General features: G+C 35.8%; 1 protein-coding gene across 25 annotated transcripts in view; it reads right to left on the reverse strand.

Moving 5' to 3' along the window:
- RIMS2 (regulating synaptic membrane exocytosis 2) overlaps positions 1–27755 on the reverse strand; it is a 446716-nt gene that overhangs the window by 327865 nt on the left and 91096 nt on the right. For 13 of the 25 annotated variants that reach the window (XM_063389567.1, XM_063389469.1, XM_063389435.1 and 10 more), the window contains 2 exons: positions 25942–25953; positions 5805–6112 (listed from right to left, as the gene is read on the reverse strand). In XM_063389567.1, coding sequence (XP_063245637.1) covers positions 5805–6112; positions 25942–25953 — 320 coding nt within the window. The remainder of the gene's footprint in view (positions 1–5804; positions 6113–25941; positions 25954–27755) is intronic. The other 12 variants (XM_063389634.1, XM_063389477.1, XM_063389557.1 and 9 more) reach the window with 1 other exon arrangement.

Here is a 27755-nt window from a genome sequence, read left to right on the forward strand (position 1 = left end):
CAAAACCAGAGGTTGCACTACAGTGATGTGCCGTAAGTGTTGCAGCAGAAAAACAGTGATAATCTCAAGAAATGGGCAGTTTTCACCTTTTCCAAAAGAAACATAATTGACTGACTTTAATGTCACACTGTCATATTTTAAACTGCAATAAACTACCATCAGTGCTGTTCTCAGTGTCAGTTGTTCATGATCCAGCAATTAAAGAATAATTTTTAAAAGATATAAACATGAAACAGATGGACACACATTTTCCTTTTTAAATTCATGCTGCTCTTTCCTGTTTCTCATCTCACTTATGCCTGCTTTTTCCTCTCTCCTCTTTTTCTCTCTTGTTTTGGTCTCTTTTTTCCTCTCTGTTCACACCCTGACATCCCCAACTGCAGTCCCAAAAGACAGATCCTACGCTGCCAGCTCATACTGGCACTCCTCCCAAGGATGGAAGGAAAGGGACACAGGAAACCACTTTCAATGCTACTGCCACTGGTAACACAACAGAATAAAGCCTTTATATGTGGGAAGCACATGGATACATTTCATAAAGAATACATGCACAAATCCTGCATCTTCAGACCCAAGCAGCCTCTTGTTTGCATTTCTTCGTTTGCACTATTCTTTATCATTTAACTCTATTTAGGGTAAATGCATATTGCATATCTCAATTATATATTTATTTATATATCACTCTCTCCCTCCATATTTCTGCATGCATATAATATAAAAGAAACAGAATAAATGCATTCTCCAAGCCTCCTATATAGTGTGTGGAGACCACAAAAATCCTCTTTTTTTTCCAAAGTAAGAGGCTTGATAGAAAATAAACCCCTAAATACATATGTATCTCTGAAAGGAAAAAACAAGGAAGAGAGAAGTGGGATATATCTTTACTGTGTCTGCTGGCCTGGAAAATAAATACTGCTGTTGTGCAACTCTGCAGCTGCTCACTCTCTCAATTTGTTGTTTTCGTTCTGGTTTTTATGATTTAATCTCATATCCTTACAGTTAATCTGAAAAGGGTTCAGGCAGCTTTATTTATTAGTCTTCCTTCAGATCATGAGCTTACAGATCATGATCTTTTCCTATACCAAGAACCAATTCTCTTCTTGTGACAAGCTCACCCTCTGAGAGATGTAGCAGGAATAAATTGATTCATGACACATGAAAATGAATATTTTTACAATACTTACCCTTTCTTTTTTTTCATTGAATCTCATGAAAAATATCCTTAAGGATGTTTTTCTTCCACTAATATAATGCATGAAAAATATATGTTGTAAAATTAAAGTCATCATTTTCAAATTTTGATGAACATTTTGGACTCATAAAATACAGATTAGGGAAAATAATAATTTTTTAAAACCTTGAAAAAGTCACATCTACCTGAACTACAAAACACCATTTCACATACATATTAATAGCTGTGTCATCGTAACCTTGCTTTGGGAAGATGCATGAGTCGTTTACTAGTTTTAGAGAGCTACTGTATATGTACAGAACAAAGGTTTGTGAAGCAACACCTCTGGAATGTAACAAAATATTTACAGTTTAAAACACTGAGTTCATATGTGGAAAATTACTGAAATGGCTTCACAATGGATCTTGCCGAGAGTAAGAGAAATAATTTTAAAAGCTAAGTATGGCAACACTGCATAAAGATCTTACAATTCAGGCGAAGAGAACTACAAACGAAAAAGCTTCTAATCAGCATTAGGTTCCTTGTTTCCCAGATTTTAATTCTAGGATGTTGTACACATTTTAATAGGACTCTATAAACATGGGCTTTTGAACGAAGAAACCAACCATTTCAAAAGCTGATTGTCTGCTGCAGAATGACTGAAAAAAAATGTTATGTCTTTTCAAACGATTTTCCTGCTAGAAATGAAACACATATCGTATGATGAGTAGTGTAGATCTTGGGAACAACAGACTACATGAAAGATCTTGATGAAAATAAAATAAAATCAGACCCCTTTGCCTAATCCAGAATTAACGTGAGTCTGCAAATCAAAGAACTGCAGCTATAAATCTACCATCTGTGCTCAGCAGACCTCAGAATAAACCTTTTGAGTCTATGGATTACTTAAAATGATATTTTGCATTTCTTGGATTCACATCATTTTGCAGTTTTCAGGAAATCTCGTGTTCCACTGTATCAGCATTCATACAACCTGCACACAAGGTTAAGTCTGTGAAAACCATTACATATGATTACAGTTCAACTGTGCTTAGCTTGAAACCTCCATGTGAGACAAATTACATTAGTCTCACCTCAAACAATGTCAAATACATAATGGTCATTTAGTGAATCAAACACATGTGCCTGCTGCCCCTGCCTTACCCACCGGTTTACTATAGAAAAAGCAGTAAAAGCACCATAGGCCAGATTGCAAATACTGTGGTAAAGAATTTAAACTGAAGGAGGGTAGATTTAGGCTAGATATATGGAAGAAAATATTTACTGTGAGGCTAGTGAGGCACAGGAGCAGGTTGTCCAGAAAAGCTGTGGATGGCCCTGTCTCTGGAAATGTTCAAGGCCAGGCTGGATGGGGCTTTGAGCACTGGTGCACTGCAAGGTGTCCTTGCCAATGGCAGATGGTGTGGATCTAGATGATTGTAAGGTTGCAATCTAACCCATGCTATGATTCTACTATATGAACTAGAAAAAGAGAAGTAATTAAAAACTCTTCTGCTCTTGGTAAGTGCAACTTACTTCTGAACTTTTTTTTCCCATTTTACGTTTTTCTGTAATGGATCCAATATAAGAAATGTCCATGGAGAATTCAAATCAATGTGCAATTCAAAATCATCCCAGGCTTCTTCAGGCAATAAGTTACAGATCAGTCAGAGAAGATCTATAATCAGGTACCTATCTATCTGTCTAAACAGGCTGGGATCTATCAATTGCAAATGGGACTGTTGCTTACATCAAGGAAACAGCATACTAGTCCAATGGTTGAAACAATAAAATTTTAATGAAGAATAATACTAGTAAACAAAACAGGAAGAAGAAATGGTGAGTACTACTCAAGGATGGAAAACCTAAAAAGCACAACCAGAAAAGGCACAGTAAGAAATGAGAAAGAAAGGACATTGATGATCTTTAAAGGAGTGAATGTTGCCCTTTAACCTGTGACCAACGTGTCTCCAGATGACCAAGATAAGCTATATGATACCTGATTTAAAGAACTTCTAAGCAACGATTGCTGCAACACCCATGGAAGCTATAAAAAGAGCTAAAAAACCTTTGATGAAAAGAATATATTTTACCTTTCTATTCAAATCATAATCCAAGAGTAGAAAGTCTTAGCAATACCTTTGCTTTCACAAGTGATTATTGTTTTTAACATTTTAAATTATTTTTTGTGTCAACACTAATGTCCTTGGGATGAAAAATAAGATGGAAAATATAGTCCTCACTTTCTACTTATTTCCATTATTGTGATTGTGCAAGGCAAGCAACGACCACTTCTAAATACTTGAGATGTTTTTGTGTATTTCCTTATTATTTTGGACATTTTGAATGACTAAGCTTTTCTCAAAGAACTCCTTCTTGTAGACAAATGGTCTAACATACTAGTTGGTTGCTCAATTTCTGCAGATACCTAGTTTAAGAATAGAAAATGTCCCCCCTTCCTCTTTCTTCACCTCACTTTAGTTACTGAGGACAGCTGTTGAGTCTCCTCCCAACCTCCCGTGTACCCCCAACTTCCTCACCAGGGTGGCAGTACAAGAAAATGCCTGTATTCTGTGTAAGCCCTGCTCAGCAATGGCAAAAACATCTCTCTGAGATCAACCCTGTGTTCAGCACAAATCCAAATCATAGCTCCATACCAGCCACTGTGAAGAAAAATAACTCATCCCAGCCAAAAACAACACAAACTGTAAGCCTTCCCAGGATTAATGATGAGAATAGCAATGGCACCACAGCACATAGAGATCCAAACTTAAAGTCTTTCCCCACCAGTGAGTTCTGGGGTAGTCTTTTTCAGAGCTGTTGATATTCTCCTTCAAAAGCACATTTGACCAGTACAACTTTGAATGGGCATCATGGAGGAATTTCTTCATTCAGTCCAGAAAAAAAAGGTCTATGTGAGGAACACTAGGGAATAAAATTATTCAGAAGACCATCCATCCTTCAGTAGTATATAATATATATCTTATTCTAAGCATACTTGTATCTGAACTTAAATAATATATCGAGTAGAAGTGATCACAATCAGCAAAATAGTTTCAATTTCAGTGACAAAGCTTACATTCTTCCTGTAGGAAAATTTCACTCTATACTGTCCATGTTTATCATTTAACTCTATTTAGGGTAAATGCATATTGCATATCTCAGTTATATATTTATTTCTATATCATTCTCTCCCTCCATATTTCTGCACATATATAATCTAAAAACTCTTTCAGAGTTAAATTGTTGCTGCTAACAAGAGTTTGGAATTTTTTAAATTATCACATTATCTATTATATCAATTTCCTGGGATCATTAAGGGAAAAAATGAACCACAGAATAATTATTCTGTCTCTCCTGCTCCCTAGTGTCAGGTTAGAGTCCCAGCTGTGTTTTTCAGAGACTGCATGTGTAACTGAGGAGCATTCAGGACAACTATCAGAGCAATATCAATTGCCAACAGAACAGCCAATATCAGAGCAAATACCTCTGACAAATAGTTAGAATAAGTTAAAGAAAAAAAGGTTGGATTAATTACATTCAATTTCTTCTAATGTAAGACTAAAAATAGAAAATAAAATGTGCTGCAATACAAGAGGTGAGGAAAAAGGAAAACTATTTTAGTATACTAAATGCAGAAGACACTATATACATCTAGCTTGTTTCAAGCTCTCAGAATAAATGCTGTAATGAGGTCATATCTGGGCAGCAGAAAAAAGCTGCCAGATTATACTGCTCTGGCTGCCAAATTCCAAGGCAGCTGGAGGTCTCTCACATGTGCGTGAGGATATCATTTCCATGGAAACACCTGAGCAACCGCACTCTCATCTTTCCCTTCCCATATTTAAAGTTCTACACCACTGTTGTTAAGGAAAAAATTAAATTCATTCAATGAAACCATTTTTATTTTTGTGCTCCCATAAAACCTAGCCACTGAGGTTGAGAGTTTTCTTTCAAAAGGTGTCTTTTGGTATAATCACATCAAGAAAAAGAGACGGAAGTTCCTGCTCCCTTCTCTGGCTAAACCAACTCTTATTACATTAGCACTGAGAGAGTTACAGTTCCAAACAGCAAAAGTGATGTTAACATAAACCAGGGAAAGGAAAAATGTTTATACTAATGACAGTAACCAACAGCAAGAAGCTGAGAAACCATGAAAAGGCTCAGGTCATTACACAAAGATTCCACTGTCCTCAATACTATAGGCTGCAAATACAACCAGATGTTTTAATTCAGTAGTCTGAACAGATGCTGTTTTCCATTAATCTGCCTTTTTGAGTCCTATTTTGGATTTACTATAAAGTTAGTGACCATAAAAGAAATATGGTAAAATCTTGCACAGCTCAATGACTGTAATTTGACAAAGTTAAATGGACACATGGACTAACTCTGTCACAGTGATACTGTGATGTCCCACATTTTTCAGTGAGAAGCAATGAAGAGCCCACTGTTGGTTTCAGATGGCTATGACCATCTGAAACCAACAAAAGTCTTCTCAGTGCTTCTTCTAAATGCTCAGTATGTATTTTATAGGCTACAGAATAAAAACGGGACAAAATTTTAAAAGATAAAATCATATTTGTAGCATAAATTCATCAGATCTTATCAGGATAATCATTAAATACTTCCTTACCTGTCTGATGTGTCACTTGTTACATGATGCTTTACTGTTGAGCCATTCTTAATTGAGTCTTGTCTTGTGAGCCCTTGAGATCTGTTTTTGTCCAAAGCTTGTGTGGATATGTCACCTGATGGTCCCTGGTACTGTGGATGCTCCTGCAGTTTTGCTTTTTTCTCTTGAGGTGCCTCCTCGTTCCTCAGAGCTCTAATTCCTTCTTGGTCTGGCTGCTGTGGTGCGTGTGATCCACTGTTGTAGAACCAGGCTCCTGATTTTGTGAGGATTTCTTGTTGTTTTCGGCACAAGTTACATACCCACATTACCTGTTCAGACACATTCAAATGTAAAATCTGTTAGCTAGTAAACACTGTATATGTTTTCAGCAAGCACACATCAACTAACTGTTACCATTTCCAAAGATAAGAAGACTACAGTTTTTATTCTATTAAAATTACAATATCTTAGCTACAATACAATAAAATATGTCTGTACAACCTTGGAGTAACTACTTTTGGAAAAAAATACAAAGAAAAATACTTTTAATCTTTTTTTTTTCATTATTTGTAATACAAGGAAAAACAACAGATAGTAGCAATATAAATGGAAACATTCTAATACTGAGGTTCTAGTGGTAATAAATGTAAGCTTTGAAATTTAACACTATAATTTGAGGAGGAGAGAAAAAATAAATTAAAAAATCATTAAACTTTTATTTCATTTTAATTCTCTCACTAAAAGTAAGGAACTTTAGACAAGGTCATCTGCTGCTTCAAACAAGTAATTTTATGATTCTCCAAAATGCTCTGCTGATTTACTTCCATGGTGATCTATATCCAATGCTTACATGAAGACCCTGACTTCAAGTGACTTCAATTTCAGAGCAATTTTAAACTAAAGCTATTTTATAACTAAAATAATGCAATGTATAAGGTGGTGTTTCTCTCCACTTCATACCCATAATTTAGCTTTCACTATACACTTACTAAATTATTAAAATTATTACAGCTTCCCAGTTGCGTGATCCTGCATATAGTAATGAAATGTTTTTAATATTCTAAAATGTACTTCTTTGCAAAACTTTTTTATGTGGTCACCTTAGTCACATGGCAGTTCAGGAAATCAACAACACCAACTATTTGTAAGTTAATTTCGTAATACTATTCAGTTATTATGTTATATGAGAATAAATCAGAATGCAATTAATCAAATACAACACACCAGTCATGAACTCATTGGATAATTCAAAGTGATTATTGTGTTACCCTAAAATTTGGATTGTAGAGAGTATAAATTCACTGCAAGTTTCATCCTTCACTCCTAATCTTCATTTTCTTTAAGCCTTAGCTTCCTTTTCTCTTTCTCTTCCCTTCATATATTTTTGTCTAAGTTCACAGGCAAACTTGTACCAGTTCTACTATATATTCCTTAAATGTCTATGCTCAGTCTTCAATCAATTATCACGTCTCCAATTCTCATCCTACAGCAAGCTGCCTTTTTTTCAAAGGTTTAGAGTATAGGATGTGCAAAGGCTTACATCAATGTTCAGCACTCTTTTAATGCAGCCAGCTCCATGGAATCACATGGAAGATGTAGTTTCTGCCTCCACAATACATCTAGTTCAGTCCTCCAGACAAGATTTCAGAAGTTGCAATCTGTATCACGCTTTCACTCTCCAGGCTGTTATCTAATAGATAATTTGGGCCATGCTCCCTAGTCAAGTTCAATGAGAGCTTCATACAGAAGGTTACTTGGATGCAAGGTTCATACTCGAAGTCAGCAACTGCCTCATTCACAAACTCCAACTGGGGCAGGAAAAGGAGGCATCACTTGCCCAGTTAATGGTGGTGGTATAATCCATCCTAGAAAAATTCCTTCTGATTGTTTTATAGGGCTGATATCATTTATGAGAACTCATGTCTGCTTACATCAGCAAGACAGAACAAACCACCAAAGCACTGAGGGCAAAAAGGTTCCTGAGTAGCATCTTGCTACTCTCTGAGGTACATTAGATGTCCTCAGAGGACATTTAAAGGTCAAAACTGTGTATGCTTCAGGCCTGGACATCATTCAAACACAAATTTAAGGACAGGACTGCTTTACCTTTTCTAATTAAGTTAGAAAGTACATGAGAAAGCACAAAAGTGAAATTTCAGAACCCAAGACATAAGTATTTTTGCCCTCTTTAAGCAATAGCAATTTAAAGGCATTAATATTTCTGCTAGATCTGTACACAGCTGAAAGTAGTTCTAAACTTTCCATATATGTGTCAGAGCAATGAAAGGACAAGATGTGAAACAACTGTGTATACATACAAATATACAACAACTTGAATGACAATGAGATAAAATCTCCAGAAGTCCTCATTTGCTATTTTCATTTCTTTTAGTAGATGATAAAATATCACAAAAACTAGATACTACAGTCAAAACACTTGGGCAACTTTTTCCTTGGCTGACAGTCATAATTTTGTCCGCAGACAATGGACTCCAGGATGACCAGTATTATTCTTTGCACCCAACAGAATAAGAGTTCCCTTTGAATTAATATGATTTCCTATCACCTCCGCTAAAAGTAGAATCAGGAAGAGTACTCCTGACCTAAGCTGATTTCTGAAAAGTTTATTTAGGGTATTTCAGACTGAAAAAAAAATTAAACACATGGCATTTAAAATGCATTTATGGATTTTACAGAATTTTTTTCTGCATTTCTATGAGCATTTAATGATAATTACAGGTCACACTTTTGATAAAGCCTTATTTCCAACATAACTTCAACATACAGGATTTCATAGGGTTAACCCTAACATAATTTTAGCTTCAAATAATCACACACAGTGAGAAGAATGTAAACTGTCGCACAGACAGAAATGTTTGTGCCTTCAGTGAGCACAAAAATTAGAAGCCCTCAAAAAGCACTGGGAAAAATTGCCTTCCCCATCTTATGGCCGCACGCAGAAGCATTCTTGAAACTTAAAAAATAAAGGTAATTTATAGCACAGCCCTCTCAATGAATTGACAAACACACTTGTAAGGGGGTGTCACACGAGCACAGACGGGAGGCTGGCGTGTTCCTGGCCAGGATCTCTCCTCCTGCCCTGGGGCACAGCGCCCGGCAGCCCAACACAGGCAGAGCAGGTCTGCCCCTGCCAGGACCCTGCCAGGACCGTGCCAGGACCCTGCCAGGACAGAGCATCGACTGCGGCTGTGACAGCGGCACTGCAGAGAAGCAAAGACCACACGACTGCACTGCGTGCTCAATACATGCATTTTGACAAACCTGCGAGAAGAAAACATAGAATTTTCCCTTCTAAAATAGAAATAAAGAAGGACTAATCCCTTACATCAGAAATCTGCACTCCAGGGTAGGCACATTACTACACCAATTCACAACTCTCCTAACCACCTCCCTAAAAGAAGTCACGAGCACACTTTGTGCACAAAAATCAGTGTTGAAATTTATGGATATCAATCCTCTACACGAGAACACTGCCAATTTGAAAAGGAAAATACGGGGGAAAATCTCCTCTCCAACGTTAAGAAATAGTTCAGAACTAGAATCCCCGGTACTGGTGGCACTGGATCGGGATGTGCTTCTCCATAGGAAAGGCTGAAACACCACCTAGTGCATACAACAGGCATTGCTGTAGTTCAGTTCAAATCAACTTCTCATTGCTGAAAAGAACCCACTAAACGTACCTGACATTTTCACATTACCCCTTATATCCATTTCTTCAAAGAATAATTTCTTTTTTTATATACAACACTGAAAAGAAGTATTCCAAGTTTGGAATAGACAGATTTACCTTAAACCTTCCATCTGCTTTCCACTCTTAAAGGTTAGTTCTATACAGTGAACTAGTAAGTTCTAACTTATTTTTGATTTCTTCACTATTTTTGGCAAGATTATTCATAATATGCTCCCAATTCTAACATTGTTCAAAAGCTTTCTTCACATACTATTAACACTTATTTTTACATGGGCTCATAAAACAAATTCTGCAAAACCTACAATAATCAGCCATATCACATCTACGTAACAACACTCAATAATGCACAAAAAAATCACTTCCTTGTATTGTCCTTAAAAAGATATTAATTTTTTTTTGTTCTTTGATAAAATTCTTCAAAATATATTTGGCATACCAATTTAAATTCAATAAATGGGAATTATATTTATCAAGAAATTACATCTGCAGATATTTCAAGTGAAAACAAAACACAGTTTAATAAAAGGATATAGTATGTCATTCATTTTAGTATTTTCAGATAGGTCACATGAAAAGACAGCTACCTTAAAAAACACCATGCACTGGAAAGAATGAGTTCCTGGAAATATAGTTATAGATGGTTTAACACTAAATCTTGAGAAGAAATTGGAAACCTTATTTTATTTAAGATTAAATTAAAAGGCTCAGTATATTTGATTATGCATAAGCTTGAGTTTGGTAGCTTTGACACTACAAACTAAGAAATAATTACACCAAATCCTCATCAGCCTTGAGAACATTGCTTCAAATTACAGGTGTGCTGAGTTGAAAAATTGTACTGGAAGGCTTCCATAATATTTCACCAAATCTCTCAGAGTTCACCTTCTTGGCAGGAGCATCTAAGATATACTAGCATTATATTAACTGCTGTGTTTGCTGCTAATAATCTTAAGCAAATTTCATACGTTTTTGTTTGGGTTTTGGCTCTCATATTTCATGTAGGATACAATTCTTTAATACAAGGTAACGATTACAGCACTGAAAGGAAGGAGAAGACAAAAGGAAGAGTAGAAATACTCTGCTTAGGTCATCAAGGTAACTAACCATGGTTACAAACACATTACTGCTAGACCTTTTTTATTTTTCCCCCTAATTTGTCATGGGTACAAAACTTCATTACATCATGGAGCTGTGCAATGTTTGCTCCACTCTGTACTAAGGAATTCGCTTCAGGGACGTAGCACATCTCTGCACCAGCCACTACGCTGATGACAGGTTCCCAGAATCATTAGGGTTGGAAGGGATCATCCAGTCCAACCCCTCTGCCAAGGCAGGGTCATCTGGAGCAGGGGACACAGAAAAATGTCCAGGTGGGTTTGGAGTGTGTCCAGAGAGGGAGCGACATCCCCGGGCAGTCTGTCCCAGTGCTCTGCCACCCTCAGTGTTACCAAGTTCTTCCTCATGTTGAGGTGGAACTTCTTGCATCTTAGCCTGTGGCTGTTGCTTTTTATCCTGTCACTGAATACCATCCAAAAGAGTCCACATGCAGTGGGGAACAGACGCTGCCAAAGCAGCCCTGGCACTCAGTAACGTGAGTCACCTTCCTCTCTGCAGTGAGGGAAACTACAATTTACTGTAGCAAATCTGTGCATCTTCAGGGAATATAGACCCAGTATCAGTAGGAGTCAATAGTATCTTCCTTACCTCTAGTCCCTGTTTCTGTTAATCTTTCCTCATTTTGCCTATTTGAACACCATCTCCCCAGAAAATGAGATGGAACTGCTTTTCTGATTATTGGGTTTTTTTCAGATTACATTATGATTTCTCAAAATTTCCCAGTAAAATAACAATATTAAAAGTTGTCCCTGTCAGAAGTAAGACTTTTTAGTACCCTACTTATTACTTAGAATTCAATCTTCCTCAAATCAGACTGGAAGACTTCTAGAAGTCAGCTAAAACATAAAATATTATCTTCTTGGTTCTATACACTCCCAAAGCATGTCTCATGTTTGCACTAAGAAACAGTAAACCTTTTGCTCTCCCCATCTGAAGCCTATGTTCTCTCTTACAGCCGAAAGTACTGATTTCCACTACTGATTAGGGAAAATTTGTACTGTTTTCTATAATATGTTTCCTTTAAAAATTTCTGGGTTAACATTCCTTTTTAATGAAAGTGTATATGACTGTGGAAGACTTATATATAGCATTTGCTATCCATAGCCAACATTCATATTTTTGGAAAACACTTTCAATGTTGCAATGTCTGTACAATTTCTCTATAGAGACATAATTCGAGAGGTTTGGGTCCAGAATACAGATGCATCTTTTGCAGCTGCTAAGATCTATTTTAAAGACGCCAAATCATTATTTTGGAGTGAATTGAATAAATCTTTATGCTCATACATTTTAAGTAGCAGAGTCTGTTTATAACTTTAATGAACAGAAAGTCATCCATTTCATTTTACTGTTCTGACTGTACAGACAAGTCCCTTTTTCATTTCCTTCTGTTACATTAACATATTTAGTCACTGAAACACAAACAAAGTTAATCTCGGAATTTGTGACTTTTATAAAAGTTGATAAAGATTACCTGTTTTTTCAATATTTTGCTATGCCACTAGTCTGTGCTATGGTACTGATTTTCATGTTACAGTCAGTTTGACTGAACACCAAAACTGCTATAATATTTATTTGTCTTATATCTGTAATGACAAACGGATATCTATTCCCCAAAACTGCATTAAATGTAACAAGAATTCCAATACCAGCCAAGAAAAGTTTGTAATATGAGTATGAGACAAACATCTGTACATATATTTTAAGGGATATGTGTATTTGCACTACAAAAATTCTTTGTTCTGTGGGAGTGATTATATTTGCTCTTGGCTTTGTAGTGAATGGATACATTATGTATGAAAAGTAATTATGGCCATAAACAACCGAGTCAGAGTGAAATAAGCGTATCACTTCTTGTGCATGTGATACAGTATATCTTTACATGACACTACATTTCAAGCAGAAGAGAAAATTTTGTGACTACAATTTTTAAAATGTCCACTCTTTTGTACTAACAGTAACCTTATCCTAATGGGAAATGTATCTCTTTTGTATCACTCTTTTACTATCCTTAAGAGATACACTAGTAATTTTGTTCATTCATTCTTTCAACCCCTCTACATGCACAGTAGTACTAGAAACTGTTAGAACACAAATCTAGCTGGGTTAATTAATATAAGCCAAAGAACATCCTTCCTAAAATATATTGTACAAAAAAAAAGTTCATATATAAAATATCTGATATTCTTCAAGATCTGTAAAGGCAATAATCTGGGATTTTTCATTATGGCACAGGCACAACTCAAAACTGTCCAGTCCATGCCAATGAAGACAGTGCATAATTCCTACACAGTGCCATACTGACCATTCTTAGCTCCTTCATAAGCTTTCATAAAGAACTAGAATGGTGTACAGACTTCCAGTGAGAAAATGGCTATTGTGATATTGGGTGTGCTTTGGACACAGTACAAAGTGGTCAGTATTATATCTCTCAACAAATACAGCTGCACTGCTTCCAAAATGGAATTCATAAACCTACACAGTACTCCAGAGGGCCATGAGGGTTTATTAAATAAGTGCACTGGGTCTGGCATGAAATAAACTTGCTCTAAGTGAACAGAGCTTACAACATTGTTCACAAAGGATGTCTTTAACCTTGGAAGTTTGAATAATTACTTAATATACTGAGAGTGTACAGTTGACCAAGCTACATATTTATCAAATTTTCAGATTGTAACAGTCTCGGAAAGCAAAAGAACTGAGCATACAGTTCCTGCACTTTTCTTAGGAAACTTAAGTTCTTAAAGTATACTGGATAGGAGGAAACCTCATGGATTGCTTCCAGTTGCCTGGTGTTTCCAAGCAAATAATTTATTTTAAACTCCATAATATAATAAACTTTCTTGAAATTAACTATAAATAATGAGCCCAAAATCTATCAAAATGCTTTTCCAAGTCCTACAGCTACAATGGAAAGCATACCTTTCAATTTTCAGTGCTCAAGTACTCCAAACTAGTTTGCTGCTATTTATTCTTGTACCAGTATTGTCATTGTCATTCAATAGCTCCTTCCTCACTTCAATGTCTGCTGCCTGATGTTTTTATAGTGACCAATCACACACCCTCTCTGCTTTCACTTTTCAAGACCAAATAGATTTTGCTCTTTGAGACTATGCCTATACTAGCAAGACATAACCCTGTCACAGGGCCAGGTGCTGGCCAGGATTTCTTGCTAATTCTTGTGCTTCCTGGCACAGTCAGGCCTTTGCTAACCAGCATCCCCAGACAATGCCAGCACACATCGTAGGAGAACAGCGTGGAGCAAAAACTGCTCCTAATAAGCAGCTTGGACTCAGTTACCCTGCTAAAGCAGAATTCAGGATTGTTGATCAAGACTGAGCCACACAGGAGACCCTGGCCTGTAGCTGAGAGAGTACAGCCTTATTAGTTCTTAAATTCCTGATTTTACACTTAGTGGTATTTTATCTCCCTCATTTTCACTACGGGGGTTCAGAAGGTCATCTGGCTCTCTGTTGTGCAGTATCCCATTGCTCCCCTGTGCTGATAGGTATCCAACTTTGTGTAACCAGTGTATTTAATTACAGCTTTCTTGTTCTCTATGCCAAAGCCACTAGTGAAAATATGAAAGGTCTTCCCCACTACTAAGGCTTGAAAAACTCATCTAGAAAGTTGATTACAGCTTTACCCTCTATTTCAATTAATCCTCATTGTTTCAGTTTAACCAATAATTTCTGTTGGTCTAGTATAATTTAAGCTTCTGCAAAGCAGTTAGGTTTTCTTACACTAATTCTTAGCTGTCCCTGCACAAAACCAAAAACAAGTTACTTGAATTCTTCAGTCCAATTGTTTTTGCTTATTTGTTCCCTTAATTCCTTAAAAAATAATTATCTCTGTAAAGACTGTTGTTGGAGCAACTTAGCTCATGGATTAGAAATTTGTGATGGAGAAAAGACAGATTTTTGGTAAAAAATACAAATAGGCAGTTATGGTTGCAATAAGGAAATACAAATAGGCATTAAAACTACTAATTTTCAGAATTTTTCTAGCCAAGACAATGACATTAACAGCTTTTATACAAATATTGAATGTCTGAAAATATTAACTTTTTTAAAATAAATATTATTACAATATTCTTAAATATTTTTTTGGTGGGAAACAAATTATTATAATAAAAATTTGTTTTCCACCAAATTTGGGACATAGTAGAAATTATCCAAATGACACCTCCAAGTTGTTTTATTTTACCAAGACTTTTACTTTCAAAGGCAATGTTAAATAATATTCATAAAGTGATTTCATTTTGAGACTTTTGTTTCCTAAAAGTCTCAATTAGATGTTATTTATGCCTCTTTGTGTTCAAAAATCTGTCCTAATGTCACAGCTTCATTAAGGGACCAGCTAATAAAAATAACAAATGATCTACAGCCCAGAGGTGCTGAGCATATTCGTTAATTAACACTTGTAAACTGTCTGAAGATGAATGGCACTAAGTGTTCACAAGTTATTTATAAATATAAAACACAATATTAACATCAACAAGAGGCCAAAAGGGAGGAAATGTGACAGGAGCACAATAAGCCTGGGGTCTGTATGCAGATGGCACTAAATTGAAATCAACAGAATTCTACCATTTACATCATCTGTGTCATCATTCATTACCGAAATTGTCTGAGAAAAATGAAAGATCCAACTCTAATGAAATGTAGCATAATGGTAATGGAAAAATTGAGATGAGTATCATGTAGTTACTGCTGTACTGAGTCCCACATAAACATTCTTCAGCTATACATGAACTTGCTGCCTGGGCTCTAACAATGTAATCACAGCAGCACAGCTCTCAGAAAAAATGTAAAACATAGAGAGTCATACAATATGTTGAGTTGGAAGGGATCCATAAGGAGCATGGACTCCAACTCCTTGCTCCTCAAAGGACTGCCTACAACAGAACCATGTCACTATGAGCATTATCCAGATGCTCCTGGAACAGGCTTGGTGGCATGTCCAGTTCTCTGGGGTCACTGTTCCACTGACCAACCACCCTCTGGGTGAAGAATCTTTTCCTAATGTCCAGCCTGAAGCTCCCCAGCCCACCTCCCTCTGCCTGTGAGGATACTGCAGACTGCAATGAGGTCACCCCTCTGTCTTCTCCAACCAGGACAAGCCAAGTGACCTCAGCCACTGCTCCTAAGTCTTGTCCTTGAGAATATTCACCACTTTAACCTCCTTCCCCAGGACTCACTCTAATAGTCTGATGTCCTTTGTATGATGTGGTACCCCAAACTGCACACAGCACTCAGTGAGGCCACACCAGCTCATGGTATGGGGGGACAATCACCTCCCTCCACCATTGCAAATGCTGTGATTCCCAGCCTGGAAACCTCCACTGGGTTGCAAACCACCACAGCTGCACATCTTATGCCTGCAATAGATGCAGCCACAGTTAACCCTGACAGAATAGTGCGAAAATCTAACATTAAAAAAAAATATATACATATGTCAGAATGTTTGTTTCATGAATTTCAAAACAGCATAGACTAAGGGTAAAAAAGCAACAGACTTAGTGACACCTTACACAGTCACGTATATAAGCCTATCAATATGCTGGAGAGAGCAATTATATTTTACCAAAGGAAAAAAGGAATGAAATAAAAATCTTTCTTTTTTTTTTTAATCCAACGTCAAATAGTCCCCTTTGTTAGGAAGCAAATATGGTTAATTGCCTATTCTTCTACTTTATAAATACTGACATGTTTATGTACTTCCATAATTATTTCATACTTTAAAATAGCTACAAATTCCACATATGCAAGTCCTTCTACTTCAGCAGTGGCAGCTAGATGAATGCTTCCCTGTCTCTGCTAACATAAATTAGCAGGCTTAGAAAGTGTTATTAGTGAGAATTATCACCTTCCCAAAACTTAGCTCTATTTCAAATTCACTCAGACGATTATATCTACAGTTTGATCACCACTTCCTGCTTCATTGTTCTTTTGCATCACTCCCTCTAGCAGGAAAAGTTAAATATATCGTGATAGAACTCTTCATGTCCATAGTCTATGTATGTGAACTGAGAGTCATACTTTAATAAGTCCTTAATGTTCTTCCAAACTCTCAATATGAGACTCCAGATAAAGCCAGAACAGCAAACAAGTCATGGACAAAGTGTCTTGAAGAACATCAATAACTGAATTTCTCTTCAAAAAAAAACCCTACATTACAATTTCAATTTGCAGCTAACAACTAAGTAGTAGACTTCAAAGAATATTACTGAATTATAAAAAGTATTTAGTCCTGAAAAACTTAGCACTAGTATTTGAAGGACTCACAAGAATAAAAGGCTTTCTAGAAGTATATCCTGGAAACTATGTCTGTGCCTTAGAAAGGGCATAGAATTTGCCTAGAAAAGCCCAGGTACTTTGTTGGTAATTCTTTCTAAATAGACTGTATAGTTTTACATTCCAACTCACAGCTGGAAGCTTCTATCAATTTACCCTGTCAAACCACTGAATCTTACTATTGATACATCTCCATGTGCTTCTGCTTCTCCTTTCATTCTCTCAATATTCACCACAGACAATGCTGAAGGAAGGAAGTCAGCTCTGTGAGGACACCGCATGCAGCCTGTATAAATGAGCTAGACTAAATGTTTGAGGCTTTAGAAAGAAAAGTGGTTAAACAGGCACTTTTGTTGAGAATAAACCCTGACACAATGGTTACTTTATGAAAGAATTTTTAATCTTCTCAGAAGGTGGGGTTTTCATTCTCAATTCTGGACCCACACTTAAGTCCACGGAGAGTGAAGATGGTGGTCTGCTTCTCCCTGATAAAGCCCTCTTTTTCTTCCCTAACTGCTAAGTGTAAGATGTAACTGGTGGCACGTTCTCCTTTGAGTAAGGCCCTTGCACAGCAGGCAGCCATTCCGTGGACTTGGGGCATGAACAAACCCTTACCTATGACAGTATCAGAATCCCATTCATAATACTAAATATATCTATAGCAGTTTTTTAAGCTTATGGTACAATAAAATTACAGAAGTCTAACATTCTAGGATCATAGCTATTTATTTCAAAGTCTTTTATAAATAGCCAATTAAGATAAACAGATGAATAAGCTATAAAACAAAAAAAAAATCATATTAATCTAGAAGGACTCTGGAAACATAAATTCTGACCAAAACCATCTTTTGTGACATGTTCAATATTAATAAAACACTTTCTCTTGAATAAAATAAATCTTTTTAGGCATTTTTAATGAGTACTTGAGATTGGTGTCTGAATCTATGGGCTAAATTTTGAACTAATTTTCACTTTTTGCTATACAACATTAAGAATAATGCTTCTCCCAAGCTACTGAGGCCAGACATTCACTACATGGAAAGTTTTCTTTGACCACACAATGATGTCAATAAAAAATAGAAGTCAAACAAGGATTAAATAAAACTAAAAAATAATTTGAAGCAAAGTAGGAGGAATTTGCTTCACACCTACAGAGCAATATCAATTTGTTAAAACATATATACTCATCATGGTGTTATAATCTAAAAATTAACTAATATTGAATGCAAAGACACTAGGCAATTGCACACATTGGGAGAAATAGGCATTTGAACCCTATCTTCAATGTAAAGTTTAAGCTATTCTAATCTCTTAGAAAAATCCCACACTTTGCCTACCTAAAATGGTAAGAAATCCAAATAGCTAACAGCAATAAATATCATCTTTCATAATCACATGACCAAGTATCTGAGAGCAAGAACACCTTAATTAAACAGGTCATGACTCTGAAGTTATGTAGCAATTACACTGAAAGAGGAACAGGTGAAATGAACACTAGTGATTAACACAGACCAGCTTTAAACATTTAAAGATGAATGGGAGGTACAGGTATACATAGTAAAAAAAATTACTCAGATTCCCACCTAAATTAATGAAGATCCATCTGGATTCTATCATCATTAAAACACTGTAGGGATTTATCTCGGGAAAGTATATTATCCCCTATATGGAATAGAAATACTTTTAATACGTATTTGGTGTACAAACCATTGGTATTTTATTTCTTGCAGATCTAAAATGCTAAGAAGGGCTTGTGAACTATATGAAACTAATTCTCAAAAAGCCACAAATAGAAACACACATAAATTGACCGAAATTGAATTAGCTACCTGAAAGCCAGGCTTTTCCGTAGATCTGCTTGATGCTGAATGAGGGTATCTTTATAATAATTCAAACCAAGGAAGTTTTAATTTTTGAATATCCAGTTGATAGTTCATAGGTGACTTATTGTTTAAACACAGGATTTTCCACATTTATTTAAATTTTTCCTTGAATGCACTGAAGTTCAACATCTGCTGAAACTGTCTACATAAGTGCACTCATACTAAGCTGAATAACTGTCTTGCCCATGCATACAATATTTCATGTATCAACAGATGCTGGCCATGCAAATTCTTTTTTTTCACACAGCAAATCTAAAGAGCAAACTGATATTAACCCAGAAGCAAGGTCTTTTTCATTTAATTCCTCAGCCTACCACTAAACTATTCCTTGAAGACGCTAACTAAATAAAGCTCTAAGTAAACAGCTGAGGGGGAAAAACACACCTTGGGAGGTTTGCCACTTTATTCTATTACTAGCAATGTCTTCATTATTTATATATATAGGCACTGGTGTCCAGCCACTGAAGCTGAATCTAGATAATTAAACATTTATAGCATCCCCTGCCATGCCATAATGTCTAACTGTGTCCAAAGAGTCCCAGGTGTGCAGTTACACACCTGGGACTGAAATGAGGAATTTGCTGAGCTACCTTTGATAAAGGTCTACACCTGCAACTTAATAGCACATGGTAATGTTTTGTTTCTGAATATTGTTAACAGGTGGCAAGTAAAAGTTACTGCTCAAAAACTATTTCATCTTCTGGTTCCAGAATTACTATTTGTAATTGCTCTTGCTCTATTATTTTGAAAAAATGTGAAAATTTATTCAGGTGCTATAGCTTTTATTGGTATAGCAATGTTACAGCAATGTTCCATGTTAATCTTGTTTTAAGACAAGATTATTTTAGGATAGCTTGAAGAAGAATTTCAATGGTAAATTAATTTATTTTGAATATTTTGAAGTTAAAAGATAAATTTTTAGTGCTATCAGGATAGCAAAAACAGCTAGCAAAACAAAAACTAGTCACAAAAACTAGTCACTAATTTCACCAGACTCTCTAAATCATCTCTAGTGCTTTCCAGAAATTCCATCTAAAACCAAACCAGCTACTTCTAATTTCTGTACGGTAAAATTACACCACCATAGTGTATATATAAATGACAAGGTTTGTAGGAAGAACTAGTGTCTTTTACACTGACTGTTGGGGGTGAAAAAAATTATAGAAGCTTTTGGGCATGTAAACTCTTGCTCATCTAATACAGAAGTACAAATATGATGGTAAAAAGAATTTCAGAGTCACTTTCATAGTTTTCTGTACATTCTTAAGCAAGAAACATAGCTGAGTGTGTTCTTTAAGCACAGAGCATAGATAACAAAAGAAAAGTCTCCTTACATGGATCTAAAACCCCATTTAGCCATTAGTTTGAAACAGCTAAGACCATTTTGAAGCTACATCATGTGAAGAAGTTGTTCTATTTTTATTTTCCAATTAAATTTCAAGCAGAAGCTGGAGAAGGAGATTGGCAGTTCCTAGGAAGACTTTTCCCTTTGCCTGAACACTGTGAAGGGTAAGCCAACGATCTGTGCATGAGAAAATAGGCCAATGGGCATTGCAGTGAAGAAAAAAAAAAAAAAAAAAGAAAAAAAAAAGTCTCCCAACATCTCCAATAACTCAAAGAGGTTAATGAAAAGCTGGACTATGGACTACAGTGTAATGTAATCTCCCTGTTCTTTGACTGTGATGGCCAACTGACAGTATGTTTTGGTATGACAGTAAGGCCCTAAAAGTTAACAACACATGAGAGCTAATTTGAAGAAAACATTTGTATGCCAATTTAACCATTAGTAGGAGGTATTTACTATGTATAGTCTTCACCAGGATTTCAGGCAAATTTAAATCTGCTACTTTCAGATTTAAAAACCTGTGTATACTGACTACATTCTATCATGACACATGACAGTCTTGAAAACATTGAAATAAAGCCAGGTAACTTATTTTGAGGACATGACTTGATTGCAGGATAATTTTGACAGGCAAAAGGAGCAACCTCAGTATTGAAATATGTTTGGCAATCCAATTTCTACCAAGAAGCTTGTTCACCTTCTGCTACTGGATGTGCTTTCTGTTAGTGATCAAGGAAACAAGAGCACAGTCTGAATGCAGCAAGATAAAGGAGAGCAGCTTAGACAAATGGATATGTGAGAAACAGGATCAGAGAACAGGCTTGGACAAGTGGCCCAGGTGGATTCAGGAAGATCTAAGTTGCCAACTCTGAATAACTTTTAGAGATCCCAATCTGAAAGACAATACTCAAGAGCTGAGGAAAATCATTAAGCTTCCCACAGCAAAGAGGTATCTCAGAAAATGATCCTACATAATAGCTGGTACAGGAGACTTTTGTCAGAGGTATTCTAAGTATAAGACATATTCTACTGTTTTTGTGAGTCTCTTTCTAAAAAAGGGATTTTTTCCAAATTTCAGTGATCTGGAAATTAACGTATTTCTTTGATGAAAACAAAACAAAAAACAAACCAATCAAACAAACAAACAAACAAAACCAAAAAACAAAAACACAACACAGATCTTATACAGGCCATGAAAATCTTGATGAGATTCTGAGTGTGTTTCTTCATAACACACAAAATCAGCTTGAGTCAAGTGTCAAGAACAGGGTAAAAATTTTCCCACATTTTCCAATAGCAAAAAGACAGAGAAAGGAGAAGCAACCTATGGCTTCTACAAATATTTCTCACATTTGTTCAGTTCCAGATGAGAAAGTTCTCAGGTGCTGTGGAGATACAGACCTACAACATTGACGGTTTAGAAATAATATGGAATTTGGTGGGGCCCAGGACACCTTCAGAATGGCAGAAGTAAAATGAGAAAAACTTTCTTTTTAACAGTGAAATTTTCACAAAAAGTGACAGAAAGCATTATCATCAACACCTAGATCTCTCCTGACTGGAATAACAATGTTGATTACTTCGGAACATGGTGAAGAAAATTGGGGAATAGGAAGTTTTAACTGCAGTAAGATAAAGGGATGGAGACTAATGCCTTATGATAATTGCTTTTTATCTTTTCTACTGTCATTTTATATAGAATTGTCATAGAAAAAAGTTCTTAGGTCTAGTAGAGATCTCAGAATAGATTTTTAAATATAAGTTATTTGTCTCTGTCTTAAGTATTTCAAAATTAACAACATCAGAAAAGTAGAAGACTTACTTCAAAGAAAGTGCAAAATATTTTATTTCCTTTCACAGGAATTAAAAAAAACAGGTTTATGCTATACAAAATTATAAACAGTTTTGGTGAAGGCTTTGATCTGTAGCAGTTTAAAACAGATTCCCTAAAAACAAGGTCCTGAATCTACTGGAAGAGGTGAATAAACCAAAAAAGTATCAGAAGTTCTGAGGGCCACGCCACTGCTGATTTCATGTCACTACAAAACTTATCACTTGAAAACAAACACTTAACAAATGTGAACCGATATATCTAAACCTCAAATGTCCATAACAAAACACTCCGCTGGAATTTTATCTGATTTAAAAAGCCAGACAATGACCAGCAAAGCAGAGGAACTACATTTTCTCCTGTCAGCTCTTTCCAAAAATGTATTAGGTTGCTTACTTATTTGTTGTCTCCACAGTGTCAGTGGTTCCTTTACAGTCATGGTCTCCAAGCCAAGTTACAAAGTATATAATTTCATTTAAATTCAGGATAACACTCAGTAAAAATTTAAAAATTCTACCAATTTTCATTTTCTACTATTTAAAATGAAGATATATTTTTGCCCAAACTGTATTGCACTTCCTAGTTCTTCATCAGTTTAATCACACTTTCCATGATTTTCAGTGATATAGTCACAAAATTTCACTACTCTAGTTAATGGCATTGTTCATTTCAATAAAGTTATTTAATTAGGAATATAATTGTCAAAATCTAAGTACAAGGGAGATGATCCTGTGTCTCTTTATTTTTTTAATTCAATTTCATTTTTATCAGCCTTAATTGACTCTGGTTTTTCAAAGAAATCTCTACCTTATAGTCACATTTTGACTGGAAATTAGTGACAGAAATGTAGGAAATCTTTGTTTCTTAAAGAAAAAACATCTAGAAGTTGGAAAAAAATCACATTATATTTCAATTTTAAAACATCAACAGCTTCCTTCTCAGACACAATCTAACTATTTTAATTTTAAATTATTCCTTTCTGAGACACTGAGTCTCAATTTTGTAAATATTCTTTATATACCTGACTAATGAAGGACTGAGACATTCATGAATCATTCCCGTGTTCTGTGGGGAAACAGGCACAGTGAGCTGCACTCTGAAGAGGTATTAACATCATAGAATCACAGAATGGTTTGGGTGGAATGGACCTTTAAAGCTCACCTAGTCCAACCCCCCTGCCATGGGCAGGAACATCTTCAGCTTGATGGGTAGCTCAGAACGCCACTGCATCACCTCTCTTGCCAACCTGTTCCAGCATTTTACCTCCCACATGGTAAAAACCTTCTCATATCTAATATAAACCAACTCTTCTTCACTTGAAAATCATATTCCCCTCTTCCTACTGCAGCAGGCCCTGCTAAAATGTTGGTCCTTATCTTCCTTATAGGACCCTTTTAGGTGCTGGAAGGCTGCTATAAGTTCTTCCCAGAGTCTGCTCTTGGGATTGTTCAGCCTGGAGAATTGTCTCAGCCTTTCCTCATAGGAGAGGTGCTCTGATTCCTCTGATCATCTTGGTGGCCTCCTCTGGACTCATTCCAAGAGGTCCATGTCCTTCCTGTGCTGAAGACCCCAGTGCTGGATGCAGCCCTGCAGGTAGGGTCTCACAGGTGGAATGGAAGGACATGCAGTCTAAGTTCCCTTTGTGCATGTTTAATGGTACAACACTAAAACACAGTCAGGATCCACGTCTAACTCCATTCCCCACCACCATTAAGAGCACCAGTAAACTGCTGTATGGTTGTCCCAATTACTCAACTCCATGTGCAGTCCCAGCTTTTCCCTGCAATCTTAATCTTTATCAAAAGATGTAATAAGATTTCTACAGGGGACACACTAAAGTATGTTTCTAACTCTTTACTGACCTGATGCTTTGAATTTATCTCATTTTCATAAGTCATGTTTTTCAAATGGATCAACAAACCATCAACAGTCACCAAGTATCTACAGCTTTATCTAGGAGCATTTTCTATTGATCTTGTCATTCTATGGTTACAAAATACAGAATAGGGCTCCTAAGGAATACTGGAATTCAGACCTTATACACTAACACTGGAAAATGAAGGATGAAAAATAATATTAAGGCTTCACTAGATGTGTTAATCTACTGGTAAATGCTGTAACATACAAAAAAATACTGTTTATATTGAAGGTACATATTTTAATAGCATCTGCAATCAATACACTAGGGCTTTTAACCTTACAGTTAGTACTAAAATAAAGAAAAATACCACTGCTTTCTCTCTTCACCATGACTATAGTTGAAAAAAAGTTGACTTAATATAGTAATTGTTTTTTCTGCCTTCATAACTTCTAAAATGTCTATTTCAAAATCAGCAGAAACAGACATTACATAAAGCAACTTGGGCCACTGTCCATATTCATGGAAAAATCTTAACTAATTGAATAGCTAGGGGAAATTCTGTCCCTTTCCTCCTCAACACATGTACATGGTAAAGCTAGATAATAATATAACCTTATTACTGTGATCTCCTTCACATGTTTTAATTTTAGTATTTGCCATGGCTCCAACATAGATAATATCTCAGACATCAGTTGTTGGACTGATTGTAGGAGTAAATACTGTTAGCATGCACTGATTACTTGCAAGATTATAGAGAAAGGGTACATTCCTCAAGAAGAAAATTGTTTCTTTTTTTAATCTGCTTTTTGTATTTGACAGCTACCTCTGTATTCTACAAACTGATGTTACTTCACAGCTTTCACAACCTTTTAACTGTGACAAGCTCTGATGATGTAGGCCAAAAGAAATTTGTGTAGCCTCTAACAGACTGGGGCACCAACAGAGGGCCGACCCCAGATGTGTCTTGCTAAAGAGATGTCCTAAATGGTAACAACAGCACGTGGCTTACAACTTCTGTGTGACACAAAGTATTCTGAACCACATGTGAGAGTCAAATGTGAGCCTTGACACTTCTATCAGGAAATAAAAATTACATTTTATTATGGAAAAAGTCATTCTCTGTATACATTAACTAAAAGTATACTAACGTTGAAGAATTTCTTTACTCCACCTCATACAGGAACTTATTTGCCAAGCATTACAGGGCCAATTCCTTTCCTAATTTCAGTTCTTTAGAGTAGAGCAGAGAGTTTGATGGAAGAACAGATTTACACTGGCTCATGTAGTTTTCTCAATTCTGTTATTTAAAAAAAATTACACTAATTTGGTAAAATAGTGAAACATACCCAGGCTTATTCTCAAATTCAGATTTATGTTACCATTTTAAACCTTGCTAAAATAAAAGATTAAAATATTTATTGTATGTGTAATATTATCAAGACAAACAGAATGTCAGTGACATGCATAATGTTTAACATCATTTCAACATTATGCTGAATACAATATGTGCACTATATCTTAGGTATGCCTACAAACCAGTTTAAAAAATAATATATATTCATGGATAACTCTATGGTGTTGCTGGCATATTCCTAAAGGTTTAGGACAGATATATTTTCTTAATATTTACTGGTATCTAATTGTATTGTCATTGACAATCAGTACAGAACTACCATGCCAAAAAATTTACAACCTAAAATGTTGAGAGCATACATATCAGTGATACAGAGTGGAAAAATCATTACAATCACTTTATGCCACTTCTATAAGAATACAAATGAATTTTATCAAAAAAACATCTATGACACAACTGACATTTAACTTTTTTAAGCTGTGGACATATATTGCAAAAGCAAAGGAAAGGCAGGGGCATGCTCACAAAAGCTGCAAACAGAGAGGAATACCATGCATACTGTTCACAACAACTCACAGGTTATTAGTAAGCTATTTGAAAAACAGTTAAGCCTTTTATGCCAAGCATTGCTTTCATTTTAATGACAGTAATTCCCCTTGCCTCCAGTAGGAATTACAGATGTGTAAATGAGAGCAAATGTAGGGCAGGAAATAAGTCTACCATAAAAGAAAAGAACTTTAAACAGAAAAAAGGCTCTAACCACTTTGTCCTCCTGGAGTTCATATCCACGAAAGCAAGAAAGAAAGGACAGGGAAAAAAAAAAACAACAACACACAAATAAGGAAAGAGTCACTTCCATTTTGAAAGCAAGTACTAGAATTTTTAGTAAGATAAACAAATAAATATCAAAGGAAGTAATATATATCTTTCTTATTTTCCCTAGTAGTGAGGGAGATATAGTGAAAAATAAGCAATTTTAATAAATTTCGTGATCCTTTCATGAGTGAAATTGAGGCTATCTTACAATAAAAAAATTGTACAAAAATGCTCAAAGGAAATCATTTTCATAAAAATAATTTGGGAGTCATTCCTGAATTATCTGCACAAAAACAATGGGTCATCTCATCAAAAGGATGCAGCATTTAGCTCATACCTTGGACCTCAGTACTGCAAATGATTAGCATTCATCTATGCTTTACACTTGCAAAGAGTTCAGAAATTAAGAATGTTTGTTTACTACAGACAAATAGAGGGTATTCAAATGGTATTCAAAATTGCATGTTAGCCACTCGAGAAACCTTTATAAAGCACAAAGAGACAGAGTTTGTCACAAGTGTTTACTGCATGTCATGCCAGCTCTATAACATATATACTTTCCTTTCCATATTCATCCATATTAAATACAAACATTCCTATTGGTTATTTACCTTGAAGAAATTGTCTTTTTGGATGTCTAAAATTGTAAATGGAATAATACGTTGGAAAAAAATATTCAAAACATTTTCAGTAAAAAGTATTCCCTATTTTAGTGAATGAAAAATTATTTTTATCTGGTATTTTAATTTCACATACCAATGCAGAGACTAAATCTAGGCACTTGGTTAAGCATTGGCTGTCCTGAGTTTACCAAAAAAGGGTGACAATTAATTTTATGGATTTACTGTTCTGATACCTGTATGGCATGTAACTTTATAACATGTAACTCTTATGGAAGGCTTAGGTTCCCTCCAATCCTAAGTTACAAAGCAGAGGCCAAACAAGACAGTCAGGCAAGAGAACAAACAATATACAAGGAGAACACGGGGGCAACAGGCTTGTTTAGCCTAAAGGTTGGGATAGGGAGGGATGTGGGAAGATGGGAACTACTTGCATCCCTCAACTATTTGAAGTTTAGCTATAGAAAACACAAAGACAGAATTTTCTTGAAGATGCACAGGTAATAAACAAAATACAACAATTAAGGGATTGTATTGTATGTAAGATGAAAAGAAAATCACAAGAGTTGTTAATCATTGAAAGAGGTTGTCCAACGGGGTTAGGGATTCTCTCTCCTAGGAGGTTGTTACAATTCAGTTAAACAAGGTCCTAAAAACCTCATCTGACTTTGAAGTTAATCCTGCATGGAGCAAGAGATTGGTCTGGAAAAACCTCCACGGGTCCCATCTGACCCAATTTATTCTATGATCCTATTTTCAGTGGCAAGAGATTAAAGTATTTTAAAGATGCTATGGGTTTTAGTGGTGTTCTCAGTTATACAAATAGTAAATAGCACAGGAAGCTATCTAAATCACAGGACATCCATGTTTTATCACTCTATGTGCAGAGACATATTTTTCTGCTCCATAACAGGTGGTCTCATACTTTCCTAGCACGGTTTCCTGTCCCACTGCAGTATGAAAGAAGGCGGTGTTCAGAGACATTTTATATGGAAACATCTAGAGCCTTGATTCCTCATCCTCACCTCTGAAGAAATACACTCTACTATCCAAGAAAATTATAATCCATAAGCATAATTCAAAATCCTATCATTCATACTTTGATCATAACAGTAACCAAGACTTGATTCACACAATC

Source organism: Prinia subflava, chromosome 1, assembly GCF_021018805.1.
Source record: "Prinia subflava isolate CZ2003 ecotype Zambia chromosome 1, Cam_Psub_1.2, whole genome shotgun sequence".
Lineage (NCBI taxonomy): Eukaryota > Metazoa > Chordata > Aves > Passeriformes > Cisticolidae > Prinia > Prinia subflava.